The sequence below is a fragment of the Globicephala melas genome, chromosome 1, assembly GCF_963455315.2.
Source record: "Globicephala melas chromosome 1, mGloMel1.2, whole genome shotgun sequence".
Classification (NCBI taxonomy): domain Eukaryota; kingdom Metazoa; phylum Chordata; class Mammalia; order Artiodactyla; family Delphinidae; genus Globicephala; species Globicephala melas.
The window spans coordinates 134,923,596-134,943,899 of NC_083314.1; the positions used below are offsets into that span (position 1 = coordinate 134,923,596).

The 20,304-nt window shown below is 48.8% G+C and overlaps 1 protein-coding gene across 2 annotated transcripts in view; it reads left to right on the top strand.

The window, feature by feature from the left end:
• The first annotated feature begins 564 nt into the window (after positions 1-564).
• The window catches only part of KANK4 (KN motif and ankyrin repeat domains 4), a 38,911-nt gene continuing 19,171 nt past the window's right edge, over positions 565-20,304 (top strand). The window contains exons 1-5 of one of the 2 annotated variants that reach the window (XM_060304917.2): positions 565-699; positions 6,178-6,265; positions 12,529-14,436; positions 15,743-15,854; positions 18,823-19,041. In XM_060304917.2, the coding sequence (XP_060160900.1) occupies positions 6,250-6,265; positions 12,529-14,436; positions 15,743-15,854; positions 18,823-19,041 (2,255 nt within the window). In that variant the 5' untranslated portion in view covers positions 565-699; positions 6,178-6,249. Of the gene's footprint in view, positions 704-6,177; positions 6,266-12,528; positions 14,437-15,742; positions 15,855-18,822; positions 19,042-20,304 lie in introns of both variants that reach the window. The other variant, XM_060304919.2, reaches the window with a different exon arrangement.

Sequence of the window (20,304 nt, forward strand, 5' to 3'; positions counted from 1 at the left end):
GAAGTCTTCATTTGAATCCAGATTCACTCCTGGGTGAGCCAAGGGAATTCGCTGAGTCTGTCTCATTTTCTTCACCTGGACAATGGGGATGCTCAGCCCTGCCTGGCTGCCTTAAGCTGGTGTGAGGCTCTGGATGTGAAGTGTTTCCAATGTCCCGGGCTGGATGCAGTCAGCACTTCAGGGTGACACTCAGCTCTGGCATCAATTTCGGTGCGGGTTAGACAGGAATCTGCCCTCGCCTCTGAGAGCACATCTCGACAGGCAGTGTCTGTAAAGGTCAGAGCTGCTTCGACATGTCTTGCTGATGGGGCTTCATTTCCTAGGACAGCCTCGTTTGGCTAGAGCCACAGAAGGTCAAGGGGATAAGGTCCTCGCATCCTTTTGCTGAGCCTGCATACAGGAGCCCAGATGCTCTCCTGGCCCCGTTTTGATTGCACCCACCCCCTGTATCTCCTTCAGGTCTAGTAGTGCTGCTGGATCTGCAGAGCCTGGAGCCTCTGTGCCTGCACCTCACACCTGCCTCTGTTCCAAAGAGCTGTGGCTGCAGTGGGCTGGCTGAGACACTTCACGGCGCCTGCCTGGGATACTCTGGGACCGTCCTCCTCCACAGCTGCCTTCTCCCCGGCTCCTGCACCTGCCCTTCGGAAGTCACTGGTCTGCTCTGCAGTCAGAAGCCCTGCCTGGAGCTGGATCCTTACAGTAGGTACTTCCTTGCTTTTCTCTTTCTCCCAGAATTGGGTGCGTTTTGGTGCTGGGGCATCAGATTCACATAGCGGCAGGAAGCAGGAGCTGCCAGTCTGGCCCCGGGAACTCACTGGTCATTGTTTCTTCTAGCTCTGCCCCGACAGACTTGCAGTCACTGATTGATCAGGGCAGCGAGCAGTCTGGGGATCACTCACAGAAGCTTTGCTTGGCCGTGGGACCCAGGAGGCAGCCGGGGGGAGGACGTTTCTAAGGCAGAACCTGGAAGAAGGAGATGCACCACTGGAGGGTTTCAGCTCCTTAGGACGCTGAGTTCTCTTTAGGAGCAAATTTATTAATGAGCCACTCAGCTGCAGGGAAGGAGGGGGAAAAGCATAATTAATTATGACCCCCCCCCACACCCCAGATAAGCGCCTAGCTTTGGGGGAGTGTGCAGAGGAAGGCGTGCACCGTTTCAGCATCTTTAGATGCGTCCCTCTGAACTGGGAGCAGCTCTGGGAACTAACTTTCCGACTGAATGATTTGAGCTTTCTTCCTCTTTCTGCAAGATCCAGTATCAGGTTACTGAGCACTGAATTCCTTCCTGACCCCAGTTCCCTCTTCCCGGGAGCGAAAGGGAAGTCAGTATTTGCTTTTCCAGCAAGGTCACGGATCACCTGACCAAATCTTTAACAGCTGGGGAGCCAGTGCTGCTGTGCTGGACTCACGAGCCATCAGCTCGGGTCCAGCAGCAGAACCCCGCTTTCCGGGAGGAGGTGACTCCCCCAGCTCCAGGCTATGGCAGGGGGAGGATGCCAAGGGAAGGTAATGTGGTCCCAGCTTTCCTTCCGACGGTTTTCTCTTCTTCACGAAACTCCAGATTCAGCTGCTGCAGTGCAGGCAAAAATGACAGACACTTGCAGAAAAATGTGGGAACGGAGTTAATGAGATTGTGTTAATGTGTCATTTATCGAGCATGAGTTATCTCTTTGTTTCCTGGGTTGGTGGGAAGTGAGCTGGCTGGAGAACTCGGTTGATGGAATCCTTTTCGGGAGTGCATCTCACTTCCCCAGTGCCTGGACTTCAGCCCTCTTAACGTTAAGCAGTGCCGTCAGATGCCTCTTGCTGTTTAGCACAGGGGACGTTCCCACTTGGAGGCATGGGGCCCTGGAGTGGGGAAACGGGAAGCTCTCATCATCTGGGGAGATCAGTATGAGGTATAAGTAATGTTTTTCCTCTCTTTCCGAAAGAGCGTTTTGTCTTTGCAAGAGGTCTTGCAGGGATTGACAGTTGGCTGTTTGGTGTGCTACCTGGCTAAATATTTGACTTTGTAAGGTTGAATTCTCCAAGAATTCTCATGCCAATAAGGCTGTGCTTTGAGCCAAGCTTTCTTTTTAAGGAAATCCAAGGTGCTATTTATTTTGGCATGCAGCCTGTTCTGGGATGAAATATGGCATTTTTATTATTGCAGAATAAAGAGAGGTTTGAAGAGGACAAACGTACAGAACTAGGTTTCAGTTTCAGGGCTAAGTAGAGGAAGGTTTCTTTGTATTTGGACTTGAGGTTAAAAGTGAGATTGAAAATGGCATCATAAAAAGAATAACTGGGGAGAGGGAGAGGGTGGGGGTATATATTGCCGGAGTTGGTCTGGCCCAGGGAAATCCACGCTCCTGGGCATGCACCCTGCTGGAACCGTTCCTAACGTGGCCTGGTAGTTACATATGGGCTAACACTGCTGTCTGCCCAGCAACTGCCTCTTTGGTGGATTTGTGCTGGCAGCCTCAGTCCTCACCTCTTCACTGCCCATTGGCTTTGAGAAGCAGTGTGGAGTGATGGAGTCACACAAACTGTCCTGCCCCTAATTAACTGGGTAACTTTAGATTGGCCACATAGCCTCTTTGTGTCTTTGTTCCTCATTTGGAGCTTGAAGATGATCTGCCACATGTTAAGATGTAGCTGGGCAGTGGGTGAGGGTGACACGTGGCCACAGAAATGAGTCCTGTAGGAGTTCTGACCTTCGCAAGCTTAATAGGGGAGAAGAACTAGAGAAAGCTCCAGCTATGCATACTCAAAACATCTAGAATATGATGAGCTCACGAGAGAGGTTGGGACCTAATGGGGCATTCTTGATCCTGGGATAGGCCATAAACACATGAAAAGTTACATAGCACCACCAGGTATTACAATTCTGAACACTGGGGATACGGCTTAACAGAACGAGTCATAAATTGCTTCTAAGTCAAAATTTTAAATGCTCCAGGAGGCTGCAAAATTCCATTTTAAAGGGAAATTGTGTCCAACAAAGCTATTTTTCATATTCTGTTGTATCGCAAACAAAGTAGCATGTGTCAATGTAGCATTTCGTCTTTGATTCCACTCCCCTAAACACATCAAACGTCCACCCACTCGCGCGAAGGACCCCGGGCCAAGGTGGAGAAGGCTGGGGTGCGTGGAGCTGGAAGTGGCATAACTTGGGCATGATAGTTCCCCCTTTCCTGCAGAGCCCTTTACAGTGAAATCTTGCTTGGCCCTCTTCAGAGAGTTGGCGTATCAACTAATTAATTTCTGTAGCCTTGGAAAAATTCATTTTAGAAAAATTCAAGTCTAAGAGAATGATTAGAGGTCTCTATAGAGTTCTTTTTAATGAACTTTGACCCCAAGGGTGCTGCAGAATTATTTGAAGCTCTATGATCTGATATATGAAGGGCTGAACTGTAACTCTAACCAAGGGCAGTGGGTGTGATTGAACTCCCTGAGGTGACGGTGAGTTCGTGCAGCCAGAGGCCCATCTGCACCCAGGGGGCTGCCTCCTGCTTAGGAGAAGCTTTCTTGCTTGGTGTCCAGCCCCGGAGAAGCAGATCGCACTTTGGTCAGGAGGACTGACTTACAAAAGGAGCGGTTCTCCTGCTGCACGCCCGGAAGATGCATCACATGTACTGGGGGGAAAAGCAGAGAAGCATCGGAGTCAGAAACGTTTCCCCTCACAAAGAGAGCTGGGGATCAGTCACAGCACCAGTCTTGTTTACAGGGGTGGAAAAATGTTTACAAATCAGTTCTGTTCCCAGCACAGTCTTGGAGTCAACTAGACTTGAGAGCAAATCCTGCTCTAATACTTGCTTGTTATATGATTTGGGGCAGGCCTTCAAACTCTCTCAGCCTCAGTCTCCCTACCTGGAAAATGGGGACAATAATAATCCTCTTGGGGTTATGGTGAGACTTGCGCATGGTAATTCGAGTGTGTCAAGTGCTCCGAGCTCTGCCTGTTATTCAGTAATGTTTTGAGGGGGGCGGAGGAAGGGAGCAGAAGGAGAGGAGAGGCCGTGATGATGGAGGGGCCATGTGTAGGATTTGCATCCTCACCTTTTTCTTCCCCAGTGTTCACCTTGAAGCTGCCGGGCCTCTCCTGCCTGCCAGCGCCTGGGAGGCCCCACACCTGGCTGCAGACTGCAGACCTGGGGCACTGAGATCGGCAGCTGTGTCCTCTGCCCAGGAACCCTCTCTTTCTTTTCTTTTTTTTTTCCAATTGAGTTATAATTGACCTATAACATCGTGTTAGTTTCAGACGTCCAACGTAATGATTTGATATTTGTATATGTTGTGAAATGGCTGCACAACATCCACTGTGTCCCATAGTTACAGGTTTCTTTCTTGTGACGAGAACTTTTAAGATCTACTCTCTTAGCAACTTTCAAAAATATAATACAGTATTGTTATCTATAGTCACCAGGCTGTACATTACATCCCCAGGACTTTTTATCTTAAAACGGGCGATTTGTACCTTTTAATGCCCTTCACCCATTTTGCCCAGCCGTCACCCCCCAACCCCTGCCTCTGACAGCCACTAATCTGTTCTCTATATCTATGAGTTCTCTTTTGTTTAATAAAGATTTCACATACAGTGTTTGTCTTTGACTTATTTCACTTAGCATAATGCCCTTAGGGTCCGTGCGTGTTATCACGAATGGCAAGATTTCCTTATTTTTTATGACTGAGTAATATTCCATTATGTATATATACTATGTACCACATCTTCTTTATCCGTTCTTCCGTCAATGGACACTTAGGTTGTTTCAGAACCTCCTCTTTCTAACAAGGGCGACCCACCCTCACCCCTGATTAGAAGCTTCCATGCCTCTCCGCTGTCGGCCTCCTCAGTGGCCGCTTTTAGCCTCCAGGACCATCCACATTCACCCTCCTTCTCCCTAACTTCTTCTCTGCTCCAGTTCCAAACTCAAGTACTTGTTGCCACAAAGGTAAGTGAGGTATTTAGCGTCTGTGATCTTTCTGCAAGGAGTGTCTCTGCCTATAGAAACCCTGCCTGCCCTTCCAGGCTCTGCCACTCCTGCATAGGCAAAGGCCGCTGCGTGGAACGTGGTTATGGGGGAACCGAGACAGGAGCAGGGTGCTAGCTTTGGAGGCGGCAGCAACGCTCCCAGAAAGAGGGTACACCAAACCTTCTGTCGGGCAGACTTCAGACTTCCTCTTATTTGGCAGGCCTGATATTTCCCAGGCCTCTTCCCTAGTTTGCTTGTTTTTTCCCCATTTTCCATCCCAGGTTGCTGGGGGCCACCCCTTGTCCTTCTCTCACTCCCACGTCCTCCCAACCTTTCCCTCATCCCTGGTACGCTTCTCTGATCTGGAGTGCGTGGTCGAGCACATTGGAATTCCTAAAACGACTCCGCTTCCACTGCTGCGGTGTCACAGATGATTTATTATTCTGATGTGTGTGGAGTTAAATCATAAAAACCAATTTCCTGGGTGATTTACTGGACTGGGGGCAGGATCCAGGGTGTTTACCATTTGAAGAAATAGTGCTGGAAAAGGATTGAAACTTTGGGGAGAATTTATGATCAAACCTCAAGGCACCCTAATTCAGAGTCAGGAGAGTACGCTGCTTGCATAGTTACTGACGTCTTCTGGCTCCCAGGTTTGAGCTCCCCCTTGTTCTGCCCCTGGTTAGAAATCACCCCAGACTATTAGCTCCTAGTCAGTCCTTCCAATTAGCTCATCTTTTTCTTGAATCTGATTGGGATGTCACAGATCACTTATAGGTACTCTGATTCCAGCTTTTCCAAAAACGTGAATTATAATTCTTTTACCATGACGGGAAGTGAGTAGATTTCAGCTCTTGATATTATGGAAAGAGCACCATGCTGCTTGTCGGAGCCCTGGGTCCAGTTCCTTCACGAATGTGCTGAGAGGCCTTGCACAGAACAATTAACTTCTAAGCCTTAGTTTTCTCATCTGTCTAGTTGGACCAGAGGCTTCCTTTGGTGTCAACCACTGCTAACATTCCATGAAGACACACCCAAGATTATACTCTAGGAGTGTGTATAGGCTTTTAATTTCCCTCCTTGGAGAGCTACGACCACATGGGCACCCTGGGAGAAAGGCAAGGAGGGGTGTTACTTTTTTTTTTTTCCTTGGTGCTATGTTCCCTCCGTACTTATTCTAATTGTAATGAGACTCTCCACTTTTCCATCCTCTTTCTTTCAGAACACTCCAACAAATTTTGCAGGCTTATCGGAAGAAGAGTGCCCAAGAGACTGGCGGTCAGCATTCTCTAAGATGGAGAAGACAGACGGTAGGCAGGATCCCTTGTATTCCCTGTTCTACAGTGAGCACTTGGGTTGGAAAGAAATTATTACCATAAATCCTGGAAATAGCTCAGGGGAGGCCTATGGGAGACCGTCCCCAAATAGGCGGTGCTGGGAAACCCAAACTGTGTGTTTCAGACATGAACAAGAGAAGGTAGTAGGGAATGAAAATGAAGGCTTATGTTTATACTGGAGTTGTGTAATTTTTGTAGTGTTTCTCATCCCTTCCAAGCACCAAGAAGGGAGCAGGATGATCTCACTCATTAAGCTCTTTTTAGAGATGAGGAGCTAGAGGTCTAAAAAAGAGGCAAACGGGGCTTCCCTGGTGGCGCAGTGGTTGATAGTCCACCTGCCGATGCAGGGGACGCGGGTTCATGCCCCGGTCCGGGAAGATCCCACATGCCGCGGAGCGGCTGGGCCTGTAAGCCATGGCTGCTGAGCCTGCACGTCCGGAGCCTGTGCTCCGCAACGGGAGAGGCCACAGCAGTGAGAGGCCCGCGTACTGCAAAAAAAAAAAAAAAAAAAAAAAGAGGCACGATTTGGTAAAAGAGCCTACATTCATACCTGTGTGATTTTCCAAGGCATTTCACTTCTTTGAGCTTCACTTCCCTCCTATATCAGTTAGATTTGCTGTGTAACAAATCACTCAAAAATGTATTGACTTAAAGATATTTATTATTTCTTAAAAGATTCTGTGGGTTGGCTAAGCCATTATTCTGGGCTGGGCCAGCTTGACTGATCTCTGCTGGACTTGTTCACATGTCTGTGGTCTTCTGGGTGACTTGCCCTGATGGTTTAGAATGGTTACACTCACACGTCTGGTGGTTGACTCCATGTCACCTAGGGCATCGGTGATGATTTGGCCATGTGTCTTTTGTTGCCCAGCAGGCTAGTTGGGGTTTGTTCACATGATGACAGAAGGGTTCCAAGCACAGCAGGAACAGACAAACTCCAATATGCAAGCAACTTTCAAATCTCTGCATATGTCACATTTGCTGTTGACCTAGTCACAAGGCCAAGCCTAGGGTCAGTGTGGGAGGGAAGTACATAAGGGTGGGTTATAATGGTGGCTATTTTTGCAAACAGTCTGCCACACCTCGTCTATAAGCAGGTATTAATACCTACTTCGCAGGATTGGTAAAGGATTAAATGAGATAATGCATGTAAGCTTGTCGAGTAATAACTATCTAGCCCAACGAATGTCTCGATGACTGTTCCCCTTTCCCTTCCCAGGAAGTTTGCCAAGCATCATTGACTAGACCCCGATCCCCTGACTTCTAATGAAATGCTTTTTCCAGATTTACCAAATGTCAGGAAACAGGAGAGCCTATATGGCCCTTCACTGGGACAGGACTCAAGGACTGGACAGCAGCTCCAGCCCTGCCTTATCCTTCTTTCCAAATGCGGTTACCATATATTTCAAAAGTCTGCCTCTCTCCCCAGGGAGCTGCCTTTTCAGCGCTTCCCTGAATGTGGTCCCACAGAACACCAGCTAATTCCCTTAATGCCCCGGGGGCCTGTCATTCCTGCTTGCCTCATTTGTCCCCGCTCAGCATCCTTGACACGGCTGCTTTCCACGTGATCACCCACAACTAGCTAAGAAAGGCACCCCTCCCTTCAAGCACACACATCTCACAAAATAAAGGCAGAGGAGGGAAAAGACAGCTTCCACTGTCTTGGCCTTTTGAAGAGATTCATTTAATTCTCCTTCTTTCTGGTTGTAATTTTGGCCACTTTCTCTCTAGTTTCTGTTTTTCCCATTTCCTTCAGAAACTGAGTATAGGCTTTTGGACTTTTTTCCTCATTTTAAATGCCTCTGATGGGTTCCCTTACCTGCCCCCCACTTCACTTTTTCCCTCAGGGTAATGACTGTGGCCCCTTCCTCCTTCCCTTGTCTCCTTCTAATCCCTTTTCTACGCCTACCTGTAAGTCTTAGGCTCATGACTGTGTTTGCAGGTCCTTTCCAAGGGTCTAGTGATCTGGGGTGCTTTCAGACCGAGACTCTGTAGGGAATTCTAGGTAGCTCTGAGCCTCATATATCCTACTTTTTTCTTCTCCCCTGACTCGTTTTTCCCAGTTTCTCCAGAATTATTTTCTTGGACTCTCACTCCCCCTTGATGCTGTAGTCCTAACACAGAGTTAAATATTCAAGAAAGAGCACATTCTCCGTGAATCTCCTCCTGCCCCGTTCAGAGCTAGCCCATCCTCATCTTTTGGCCCCTTTGTTCAGTACCTATGCCATGTTCTCTACTGCGTCGGTGCTAATAATCACAACTCTGTGAGTTAGGTATTCTTATCACCACGTTACAAATGAAGAGACTGCGGCATAGGGAATTTAAATAATTTGCCCAGAATCACAGAGGCAGGAGGTAACAGAGGCAGGATTCAACTCCAGCCAGTTATGTGTTGGTTTGTCAGATCTGAAGTTCATTTTGAGCAGAGACAGTCCTCCTAATTAATTCTCACCCTGGCCCAATGCCTGGAATCCTGAGCTCCTGCATACCTATCACCAGGTAGAATTAAAAGGAGCAGAACTTAATGTGAGCATAGATCTCCCAGCATATCAGATCAAACTCCCTCATTCAAGGTCCAGCATTCCTCTTGCACTGGGAGAAAGAGAAGGAATGCAGAACGGTGGGTGGCAGGCACAGCAGCACACTGTGTGTGTGTGTGTGTGTGTGTGAGAGAGAGAGAGAGAGAGAGAGAGAGAGAGAGAGAGTGTGTGAGAGAGAGAGACCCCATAGTGTAGCTTAGGAAAGCACCTATTAAACCCATCATCCTGGATAACTGCTCAGTTTCACAGACTTCTTTGATTCACCTCAGTCTCCCTTGTGGAATATTTTCCCTTGGAACCTGCTGTTCCTCATTTGATGCTATTATTGTATTTGTGCTCTGGACCTGCTCTCAGAGGCTGATGGGCAAATCAGTTCATTTCTACCGAATTGAGGCAATAGGCAGATAAATAATGCAGTCTCTCCTTTGGAGTGTTCTTTGCCTTCTGGATCATAAATCTGCTCCCTATTTAACTTTAGACAAATACCTCCTCTCTGATTTGGCTTGTTCCTATAATCCAGGAGGCTGCTGAACCGGCCAGTAGGCCTAAGAGTATAGCCAAGTGCAGCTGGGAAACTAACAGAGAACAATTGCTGTCATTCTACCAGTGTGCCTCTTTGGGAGAAAGCAGGTTTGTAAAAAATCTTGTGGGTGAATGGAAACTTATTGGAGTTTTTTGGGTGCTGGAGGAGTGTTTACTCCTTATCTGCCTGGAGTCCAGGTATCTGCACAGAAGCTCTGGAACCCAACTTGGACCAACCCTGTGGATCTGCACCAATGTCTTGCTGTGTTCCCTGCTGAGGCTGTGACTTAGCTCACCCACAGGCCCTGCAACTTTACTTAGCACTGAGGCTGGTAGGGTCGATTGTGTCAGTGTTCAAGGGTTCAGCCTTTATGTGTCTACTTGGCTTCTTTAGTTCTTTGGAGATAACTGTACTTCCCTAAGTACAGTTCCTGTGCCCCAAGCATGTAGCACTGGCCAGAAGGATAGATCAGACAGGCAAGTAGGAAGAGCTCAGTCCAAATATGTCATCACTCTTAGGGAAAAAGCAGCCCTATATGTGCCCCAGGTAACGCCATCATTTGCACCTCTTCTTGAACCTGCCCCTTCCTTCCATTCCCTTAGCTTCTTTCACCTTGACCATGTCAGCAATCTCCCAACTGGTCTTCAGGCCTCTGGTTTGTTCTTCTTCTAATCCTCTGTAAGAATGCTCACTGTGAAATCACATTGGACCAAGTCACTCCCTTGTGTAAAACCCTTTGATGACTCCCACTGCCTAGAGAGTAAAGTCAAAGCTTGTTGGCATGCATACAAGTGGCTCCCTGATCTGGCTCTTGCTGACCTTTCCAATTTTGTCTTTTTCTACTCCACACTTTAAGTTCCAACCGTATCAACTGTGTTTACAGAACCCTGAATTACTGTGGATGGTCACACCTTAATGCATCTGCCCATCCTCTGACATATATCTGATCTGTCCTGGCTGTCTATTGCTGCATAACAAACCGCCCCAAAACTTAGTGGCTTAAAACAATCATGCCTTATTAACACAAGTTCAGCTGAGTGGTTCTCATTTGGAGTCCCTCCTGTCATTGAAATCAGATGATGGCTGAGGCTGGAGTCACCTGAAGTTCTTTTATTTATGCCTGGCACCTGGGCTAGGATGTCTGGAACAGCTCAGGCTGGCGAGGCATCTCTCACCGTCTCTTCACATGACCTCTCTCTGGAGCTACTTGGGCTTCCTCACAGTATGGCAGTCTCGGGGAAGTTGGACTCCTTATATGGCATCTGGCTTCCCCCTGAGTGTGCCCTCTAAGAGACGCAGGTAGAACTTAGAGGCTTCTTATGACCTAGTCTTGGCATTCTCTCAGTGTCATTTCTGCCATTTTCTTTTGGTCAAAGCAGTCACAGGCCAGCTGAGATTCAAAAGCATAGAGAAATGGACCCCACCTCTCAATACAAGATTCCCTTGCCTGTCTAGAGAAGGTGGGAATTGATAATGGCCATCTTGGAGATAAACAGCTACAATGTCTTTCACCCTCTTGTATTCTCCTGGCAAACTGCTATTTATTCATTTAACACCCAGTTATATGTCGCTTTTATGAAGTCATCCCTCTCCAACCAAGGCAGAATTAGCCTCTAAGTCCAAGGAAGTTTTTCTGAGAAACTAGGAAAATAAGTCAAGAAGGAACACTGGTCCTTGAGCATGTATCTGTTACCATCCTTGGCACACTGCATTGTACCTGTTGGTGTTTCTCCTACTTGACCATACTTTTTTTTTGAGGGCAGAGCTATACCTGATTCATCTCTGTGTCCTTAAGATCTATCTTAGCAACCAACAGAGGTGCTCAATAAATAGTGGTTGAGGTAAGTGAACTCAATTACTGCTATATTGTCATTTTTTCCCCCAGGGCCTATTACTCTTGGAGTCAAGCAATCAGTCAGACACAAAGAATTTGCGGATCCCCTCCTATGTACCCAGCAAGTCAGCTTCCATCAGGGGGCTTCAGTTCTCTGTAATTTGGACTTCCACGGAGATAATAACTATAATATTGAGTGTGTATTGAACGTTCATCACGTGCTAGGCATTGTTCTAAGCACTTCATATGTATTAATCAGTCCTCACCATCTCATCTTACCTGTTATTATTGCTATCTTACGGATGATGAGACACAGGGAGGCTAAGTAATTTTCCCAAGGTCACAGAGCTGAAATACAGACCGGGCTCCAGGCTCTGTATTCTTGGCCTCTGTGCTCTCCACTAATGTCCTCTCCTGAACTCAACATTTTCAGAGCATGTTTGGCAGAATGTCACAGAGATCATAAAGGGTGTCACCTTAGGAACATGAAAACAACAAAGATGATTTAACCTGAGGAAGGCGCTCATTGGATTCAAATAATCAAAGGACTGACTTGTTCTCAGCATCCTCTGCTGGGGTCAGGATCAGTGGTGCCCTGGTGTGATGGAGAACTTTCTCATCGTGATATTCTCCTGATACTTTGGGCTGCTCTGAAAAATCATGAGTCCCATACCTCTTGGAGGAATGTTTGCCAATGTCCCTTTTGACATGGATTGTCCCATTTTCCTCCACCACCTTTTTTTCCAGTTTGTGAAAAAAGTGGTATTTCCTTACCTGGCATGAGTTTTTGAGAGTGAAACTTGTTTGTTAAGCACTACACAGTTTTCCAGTGGAAAAGAGCATAGGCTGTGCGTGATTATGGCTGCCCGTTCTGAGCTTCACGTACCTAGAGGCTCAGCCATCAGAGGAAGCTTAAATGATGCAGGAGGCACGGCTCCTTGATATCTCTGGATTTAGCAAGATTTACTAGGACCTATTTCAATAATGCAAGGTCCTTGTTTAATATCGAGACAATCGTGTATCTCATCCTTTGGAAACGTCCATATTCATAATTACCAATTAGTACCCTGATTTGGCAAATTCCTGGCCGCAGTGGTAACTGAAATGCCATACTGCAAATTGGAAACTATTCCCTCTACCTATTTCCTTGGAGACATTGGCTAAGTCCACATTGATTTAATAACAGGATTTCTCAGCCCAGCCAAAAGACGGTGAGCATCTCAGCATAATTCAGAGGCTGGAACATTTAGGAGAACGCTTGTGCGAGAGATATTAGGTCTCACCGCCTGTCTTTCTCATTAACGTTGTGCTTCTTTTTCACATGTCTTATGTCTCCCAGCCAAAGACCAGTCCTCTCAGGGGGATGAAGAGAAAGACACTCCAAAGAGCCACCCCTACTCCGTGGAGACCCCATATGGCTTCCATTTAGACCTGGACTTCCTCAAGTATGTGGATGACATCGAGAAGGGAAACACCATCAAAAGGATTCCTATCCACAGACGGGCCAAGCAGGCCAAGTTTAGCACTTTGCCCCGAAACTTCAGCCTTCCCGACAGCGGCGCTCGCCCCCACGCTGCTCTTTCCCACCCGAACTGGCCCCCAGTGGTGCCAAGTAAGGTGTCGCTCGGGACAGAGGCGCGAGCCCAGCCACTGCCGCTCGGTGATCACCCCCAAGCCGCTGGCGGGAGCGAGGCGAGCTACCACCGGAAGGCCCTGCTGACGGAGACCGCCAGACAGCTGGAGGCTGAGGTCGCCTCCGGGACTGGACGGCCCCAGCTCTTGAGAGCATCCAGCATGCCGGCCACGCTGCTGCAGAACAGGGCCTCAGAGGACCCAAGCCTAAACTCGGGGCCCCCTACCCCGCCCGCCCTCCCCCCACTTCAGGGCGAAGGTGGTGTCTGTGATGGCGCCTTTGGTCCTGCGGAAGGATTTGCAGGTTTTTCCAACTCCACCCAGGGAGCGGCGGCCCAACTAGAAGTCAGAGAGTCTGGAGACCTGGTGCCAGGAATACCGGAGCTGATCCTGAAGGGGCCTGAGCCTCCAGAGGGTGAAGAAGCAGCTGCAAATCACCTCCCTTTCTCAAGTCCTCCTTTCTCATCACTTGTAGTTCTAGAGGATGCAGAAGACCAACAGGAAAGCAGACAAGCCGAGGTGGCGGTCACGCCCCCCGGTTCCCCAACATCAAGCCCCCCACCTCTGCCATCACCCGTCCCTGAGAATGAGCTCCCCCTCGAAGAAATCGAGCTCAACATCATCGAGATCCCACCGCCGCCACCTGTAGAAGTAGACGTGAGAAGCATCGGTATCCGGGTCACGGAGGAAAGCCTGGGCCTTACCTCCGTGGATCCTGGCAGCATCTCCAGCCTGAAGCAGCAGCTCTCGGGCCTCGAGGGCGAGTTGTCTGGAAGAACTGAGGAACTAGCCCAAGTCAGAGCTGCCCTCCAGCGGCAGGAGGAGGAAATCAAGGCTAGGGGGCAGAGGATTCGAGAGCTAGAGTGCACTGTAGCTCAACTGACAGAAAAGCTTAGCCACGAGAACACCAAAGATGCTCAGGGCCAGACTGATGCCATGGTCAACACTGACCCTCTGCACGGACTCTTGACCAGGGAGTCGTGTGACAAGAGCATTGGGGTCAACCTTATGGGCAGCACAAGATCTGAAAGCTGGGGGGCCTGGGGAAAGGGGAATGGCGTCCTGTGGAGGCAGGAGAGTCACAAATGGGGGGATCGGAGCCCAGCAGAATTTGTGTCACCATCCCAGCTGTCACTGCCACAGGGATCCAAGATGGTCCTCACCCCCTCTTTACATAGCTGCCTCTCCACTGAGCTCAGGATCGAAGAAGGACGCTCTGACCAGGAGGGAGGCCATCAGGTGGGAGCCGAGGGTCCAGTCAGGGGAGCAAGAGGCTCTCCAAGGAGCAGCGAGAGAAAGGCTCCCCCAGCAGGGAGGAAGGAGGCCGGTTCAGAGCTCCCGGGGAAGGAGCGCCCAGGAAGGCCACCGAGCTCGCCCACCACCGATGCCACTATCGGGCAGTACGTTAAGAAGATCCAGGAGCTCCTGCAGGAGCAGTGGAGCTGCCTGGAGCATGGGTACCCGGAGCTGGCCCATGCCATCAAGCAGCCCGCCTCCAAGCTCAGCAGCATTCAGAGCCAGCTGCAGAGCTCCCTCAACCTGCTGCTGTCCGCCTACTCGGCCCACGCTGCACCCCAGAGGGAGCCCCCGGGCCCCTCTTCCTCCCCGCCGACGGGTAAATCCTGGTGCCTGCGATGGGAAACCATTGCTCCTTGACGAGTCAAAGGGGAAAAGGGTTTTAATTGCATGCATATGTTTTTTTAAAAGGTTTAAGCACATCCAGGAACCCGGTGGAATAAAAACTGATCTCTGCGACAGTGGAGGCTTGGAACCTCTGCTCTTGTCCTTGCTCTAACGTTGGGACCGACTGCAGGGCCACCACATACAGCCGTTCACATAGCACAGGGCACAAAGGTGCCAGAGGGTGAACGGGAGCTGAAACCCAGCCCACACTTGCCAAGCCTGCAGCACTGTGTGTCTGCCCAGAGAGGTGCCTCTTTCTCATTTGCATTGTGCAAAGGCGATGTCTAGGGTGGCTGGCTGTGAGTGCTTTAAACCTCTGCCTCCCTTAATTGTTTCTTGGGCTCTTGCATTCCTGTAGTCCTGCCCAGTTCTTGCACATTAAGAGGTTTTTTTGTAGCCTTGTTTTGGAGGATCATTATATTGAGAGCTGAGATATTTTACTGAATTATTTTCTCTCTCCCTCTCTCTCCCTCTGTGTCTGTGTGTGTGTGAGAGAGAGAGAGAGAGAGAGAGAAATTGGGCGATACATGTGGAAGTCGACCCTTTGGCGGAGCGGCTCTTCCTCCTACAACAGATCACACACTCTGGAGTTAAGTGGAACCATATTTTGCTTTGCTCAACGGGCAGCAGCGTGTGAGTCTGCTTCCTGCCGCAGCTCACAAATTGGCTGTTTTCTCGTTATTTCGGTGCTAGTTTTAGTCGTACTCATTGTGAATTGCCTCCTGTAACTTTGAGCCCAGCAAAGCCCAGCAAAAGAAGACTCGTGCTCTCGCTCGTGTGTTTTCCGCGGCTACCCCACATCACAAGTGTCATCTGGCTTGTGAGTCAGGAAGGACCGCTGGGGTGCCCTCGAGCAGAAGTGGGTGCCGGACCAGGGGTCGGGAGGCCCAAGTTCTACTCCTGCTCTGCCATTCCCTGAGCACACCTGAGCCTCAGATTTCCCCAGACTGAGATAGGGACAACAGTGGCACTCACACCACATGGTTCAAGAATGCTCCAATAACTCTACTCTGTAATCCACACGTAGAGGGTTTGTGAACCGGAACAATTTGGCTGGCATTGACCAGAAGGTTGGGGCACCTCAAAGACCCTCAGTATATTTGAGTTAAATTATCTAGTTCCCTTTCTGCCCCTTCACACACCTTCAGCCCGTGTGCCCTCAAAGCAAGAGTCCCAGTTCTGCTGCATTCTGGGGCATCCCCAAGATCATGCTAACCTGTGATGTTGTGTCTGCCTAGAGATCTCCCCGTCGACCAGCCTTAAATCCATAATGAAAAAGAAAGACTATGGCTTCCGTGCAGGAGGTAATGGGACCAAAAAGAACCTTCAGTTTGTTGGGGTTAACGGTGGGTAAGCATCGCTCATGAAGCCCAGCCTACCCTCCACACTACCTCTCCTGCTGTTGTCCCGAGCACTCTCTTTTCCTAGGGGAAGCATCTGGTTTTCATTCTTCTTCAAGGGAATTAATCTCAACGGCCCTTTAAAACTCCCTCTCGGGTTTGCATGTGTTTGGCTTCTTGCCAGCTGTGGTAGTCTGTTGGATCCTGTGCTTTTAATATGTCTTGGCTTTGGTGTTCCCTGGGGCCAGGATTCTGGTGCCTTCTGCTAGTTTGGGGACACATGAGCCCTTTAAGGAAGGCGTTTAATCTGAACCATAACACTGAACCTAGGACAAATTCTTAATTTGTAGAACTTCAGATTTCATCCTTTTAATTTTTTCCTTCCTTTAACTAACTTTCAGCAAACCAGACCAAATTTTTTAGGATGAAGGAAAACGATCAATGTCTATTGACTCAGAACGTGAACCAGACCTTATATAGTGTAGAGAGTAAATCACTGGATTTAGAATATTTTCTAAGTCAGTCATTCAACAAACATTTATTAAGTACCGATGATGTGTTTGGTGGTAGGGATAAAAAAGTCAAATAAATCATTGTCCCTGCCTTTAACTCACAGTTTGGACATGGGCAGAGATAAGACAGAAGTAAAGGGAGAATGCTGACAGGGTGAGATGAACTCTAGTAGAGAAAGAAGTGGAGGATGGTGGGAAAGCCCAAAGCAGGGGCACCAGGCCCAGCCAGGGGTGGGCCCAGGAGGCTGCCCGGAACAGGTCAGAACCCCTGCTAATTTGGGTGAGACCAGAAGGAAGACACCCAATTCAGACAAGGGTGACGTCACTACTGTGGCAGGTTCTGTGAGGGAAACGTCAGACAGATTGAAATGCGATGTTATAGGAGGGTTGCTGTTCTTACGCCTGCTGACGCCAGACACTGTGGCCAGAGGAGAAACCATTTTTTTCTGAGCTTTCCCCAGTTTGTGGACAGAAAGCAGAATCAGACTAACCTCAAAGTCTAAAGCAGGTCCCGTCTCTCCCCTGTTTAAATACTTGCAAAAGTTCCAGGTTTGTTTTTTGTTTTTTTAATATTTATTTATTGGCTGCGTCGGGTCTTAGTTGCGGCACGGGCTCTTCCTTGCGCTATGCAGACTCCAGGGCGCCTGGGCTGTGTAGTTGCGGCACACGGGCTCAGTTGCCCCATGGCACGTGGATTCTTAGTTCCCCAATGAGGGATTGAACTGGCGTCCCCTGGATTGCAAGATGGATTCTTAACCACTGGACCACCAGGGAAGTCCCCCAAAGTGCCAGCTTTGTACCAAAACCTGGAGGTCCATCTCGTGACTACAGCCGGCCTCATCCCCCATCACTGGCTCTGGGCTTTCTTCCCTTAAACATGCTCAGTCAGGCTATCTTGGGGCCTTTGCATTTGCTGTTTCCTCCACTTAAAGTTCTCTCCCAGAGATCCCTCAGTATCTGTCAGTCTGGTGCAGTGGTTCTCAACCTCGACTGCACCTTGGAAACCCTGGGGGAGCCTTAAAAATACGCCTGGCTCCCCCTCCTGGAGGACTCCGGTTTAATTAGTCTCTGGTGCAGTACAGATATCGGGAACTTTAAACACCCTCAGGTGATGCTAACATGCAGCCAACGTTAAAAACTTCTGCTCTAATGAAAGTAGCCCCTCCTCGCATCACGCTATCCCATGGCCCGTTATTAGTTTACTCGTTGCTCTTATCATTGTCTGAATATATTGTTTACGTCTTTATTTTCTGCCTTTCCCTACTTAGAGTTTAAGCTCAGTTACGATAGGGACTTTGGTTATAACATTTAGAACAGTGCCTGGCACATAGTAGGTATTCAATAAATGTCTGTTGAATGAATGAATGAACTTCCAGGTGGAGCTTTTATGAAGCAATTCTAAGATAAGAACTCTTTGGTAAACTTAATATGTCCCGTTTTCTTAATCACAAAAGCAAAATGTTGTGCCAAGCACAGTAGAGGAAGAAATATCTGGGGTTTGAACAAGACAGAATGTGAGCATACCAGGGAGCAGTCTGGGTTTGCAAATCCAGTGAGCACAGGGCCTGTACATAGGGACCACCATTCAGATAAAGGGCATGAGGGGGTTCAGTAGAAGCTGTGGCCACTGGTCTCCCCTGGTCTCTGTGGCAGTGCCAGTAGGCCAAGAACCCGAAATCTTCATCTTAACTGGAGTATCCTCCATCGGAGGTCTCCTGTTGACCATCAGCAGAGGGATCAATACATCTTCCAGAACTTTCCTCTCTGGTCTCTGGTCTGCCACCTCAATAGAGTTGCATATGACTGAACATAAGGATCATTGCTGGGGAGGGAAGGCCATTCAAGTGGCCCACGCCCTCACTTTTGCTGTTTTAAACCGTGGTTGAAACAGCAACTGAGAAAGGCAGGTGCTAGGTTCAAGTATCCCAACTGTTCACGTGTCCCATGGAACCCTGCCAGGAGTGAACACAGATGGTTCCTCCCTTGTCAGCTGTAAGCTGGGATAGAACAGGGCGGCCAAAGGGAGGCTTCACAGTCACCCAGAGATGTGAAGATTTGTTAGGCAATTCAGAGAACTCAGGGTGGGGGACGTTTGCCTAGATCTGGGTCTCTCTCAGGACAGGACATTAGGGTTCCAGACTCTTCCATGAGAGCCTTGGATACCTGGATCATCTGAATGCATCACCAGTTAGGCCATGGGCTGTTCCTGTGTTTGTTGCAAAGAGCTTAGTTAATTACCCTTTTCCCCAAATGGCCTCCAGCGTTAAAGGTACAGAGCTCTTAAAAGCATGTTCCTCTGACAGTAGGTTTCCTGGGAGTCCCCTTGCCCAGCACTGCAAGTGTAGAGAATGGAGGACGAGGTTAGCAAGCACAGAAGTGTCGTTTAAAGCCCACCGAGTTCTCATTAGTGTTGACACGAGCATCAGGCAGGAAGCACGGAACGAGTGACCTTGTCTCCTTTCCCAGCTATGAGACCACCTCGAGTGAGGAGACCAGCAGTGAGGACACCTCCCCAGAAGATTTGTCTGACAGCGAGGCCGAGAAGAAATGTGATGGCCCAGAATCTAGGCGGGGCAAGGATGCCCACCTCAGCTACAAGGCGGGGCAGGGCATTCCCGAGGGCACTCGTGACACAGACCAGCAAAGCGGGCCTGGGGAAGAGCTTCCCCATCCCAAGGCTGAGAGGTGAGTCAGATGGGGACAGATGGGGCACTTGATCCTCTGAGAAAGAGCAAGGGCATTTATTCACCCTTTCATCTGGTTGTTTGTTAATTCATTTACCTATCCATTCACCAATATTTATTTATCCATTCACCAATATTTATTGAGTTTCCAATCTATGCCAGGTACAGTGCATTGGTTAAACTAAACAGATCTAACTTCTGCCTTCATGGGATATACTGTCATAGACAGAGCTCTGCATATGAAGCTAATATGGCCTTAGCACTGAAAATGTGAAGGACTCTACAGGTATTCTCTTGATGTAATCCTTCTAACAATCTGTAAGGTAGAAATTATTATAAGCCCCACTTTACAGATGTGGAAACAGAGGCTTTGAGAAGTTAGTGACGCAGCTAGCAGAGATGGTGTTTCAACGCACGTCTTTTGTGATTCTCCCACCTGTTTTTCTGCCTCTCCCTTTGGCCATACTGACATAACCCTGTTTTTGAAAGTGATGACAGGTCACGTGGCATGATGAAGAGAGTACTGACTTTGGGGTTGGACACACTTGGATTCAAATCCTACGTCTGCCACGGTGTGTTTTAGCTGCGTTCGCCTCAGTTTCCTCATCTGTAAAATGCGGATAGTAGCAACCCGATAGATTTGATCTGAGGACTGGATGAGAAAAAGTAGGTCAAAAAGTATGCAAAATGCCTTCTGCGGTGCCTGCCACATAGTAGGCTCTTGATAAATGGGAGAAATGAGAATAACAAGTACCATTCATTATCGTTACCATCATCCCCAGCCTGGTTGCTGAAGGAGTGATGAGCAGTGAATGGCAGCTCATTGTCCAGCAGTGCCGCAGGGCTGCTCCGAAATAGCAGCGCTGTAAGGACGCGATGAGAGCGGAGCTTCTCGGTGACCAATGCCATTGACTCCCAACCTAGGCCTCTCAGTGCTGAGTCTGCCCTTATACTAGCACAGGAGGAGTGCGTATCATTGAGAGCGCCCCCAGCTTAATCGATTTTCATTTCATTGACTCAATTAGCACTTACTGTATCCTTCATGGAAGAGTAACCGGAAGAAATTTGCTGCTGTGCATTGAGTCCTTTGGATTTGTCAAGTCACTCAGGCAGAAAATGTTGGCTCCAAAGTCGGAAAGATAACTCTCCCTTTCCCAGCGTGTCAGGAATGGCATTTGGGCCCGTGGCCCCCAAAATGCTTTGGTGGTCTGCTCCTGCCCCCCGAAAACAGCAGGATCCAAGGGGCAATGCGCTTAACTCACTC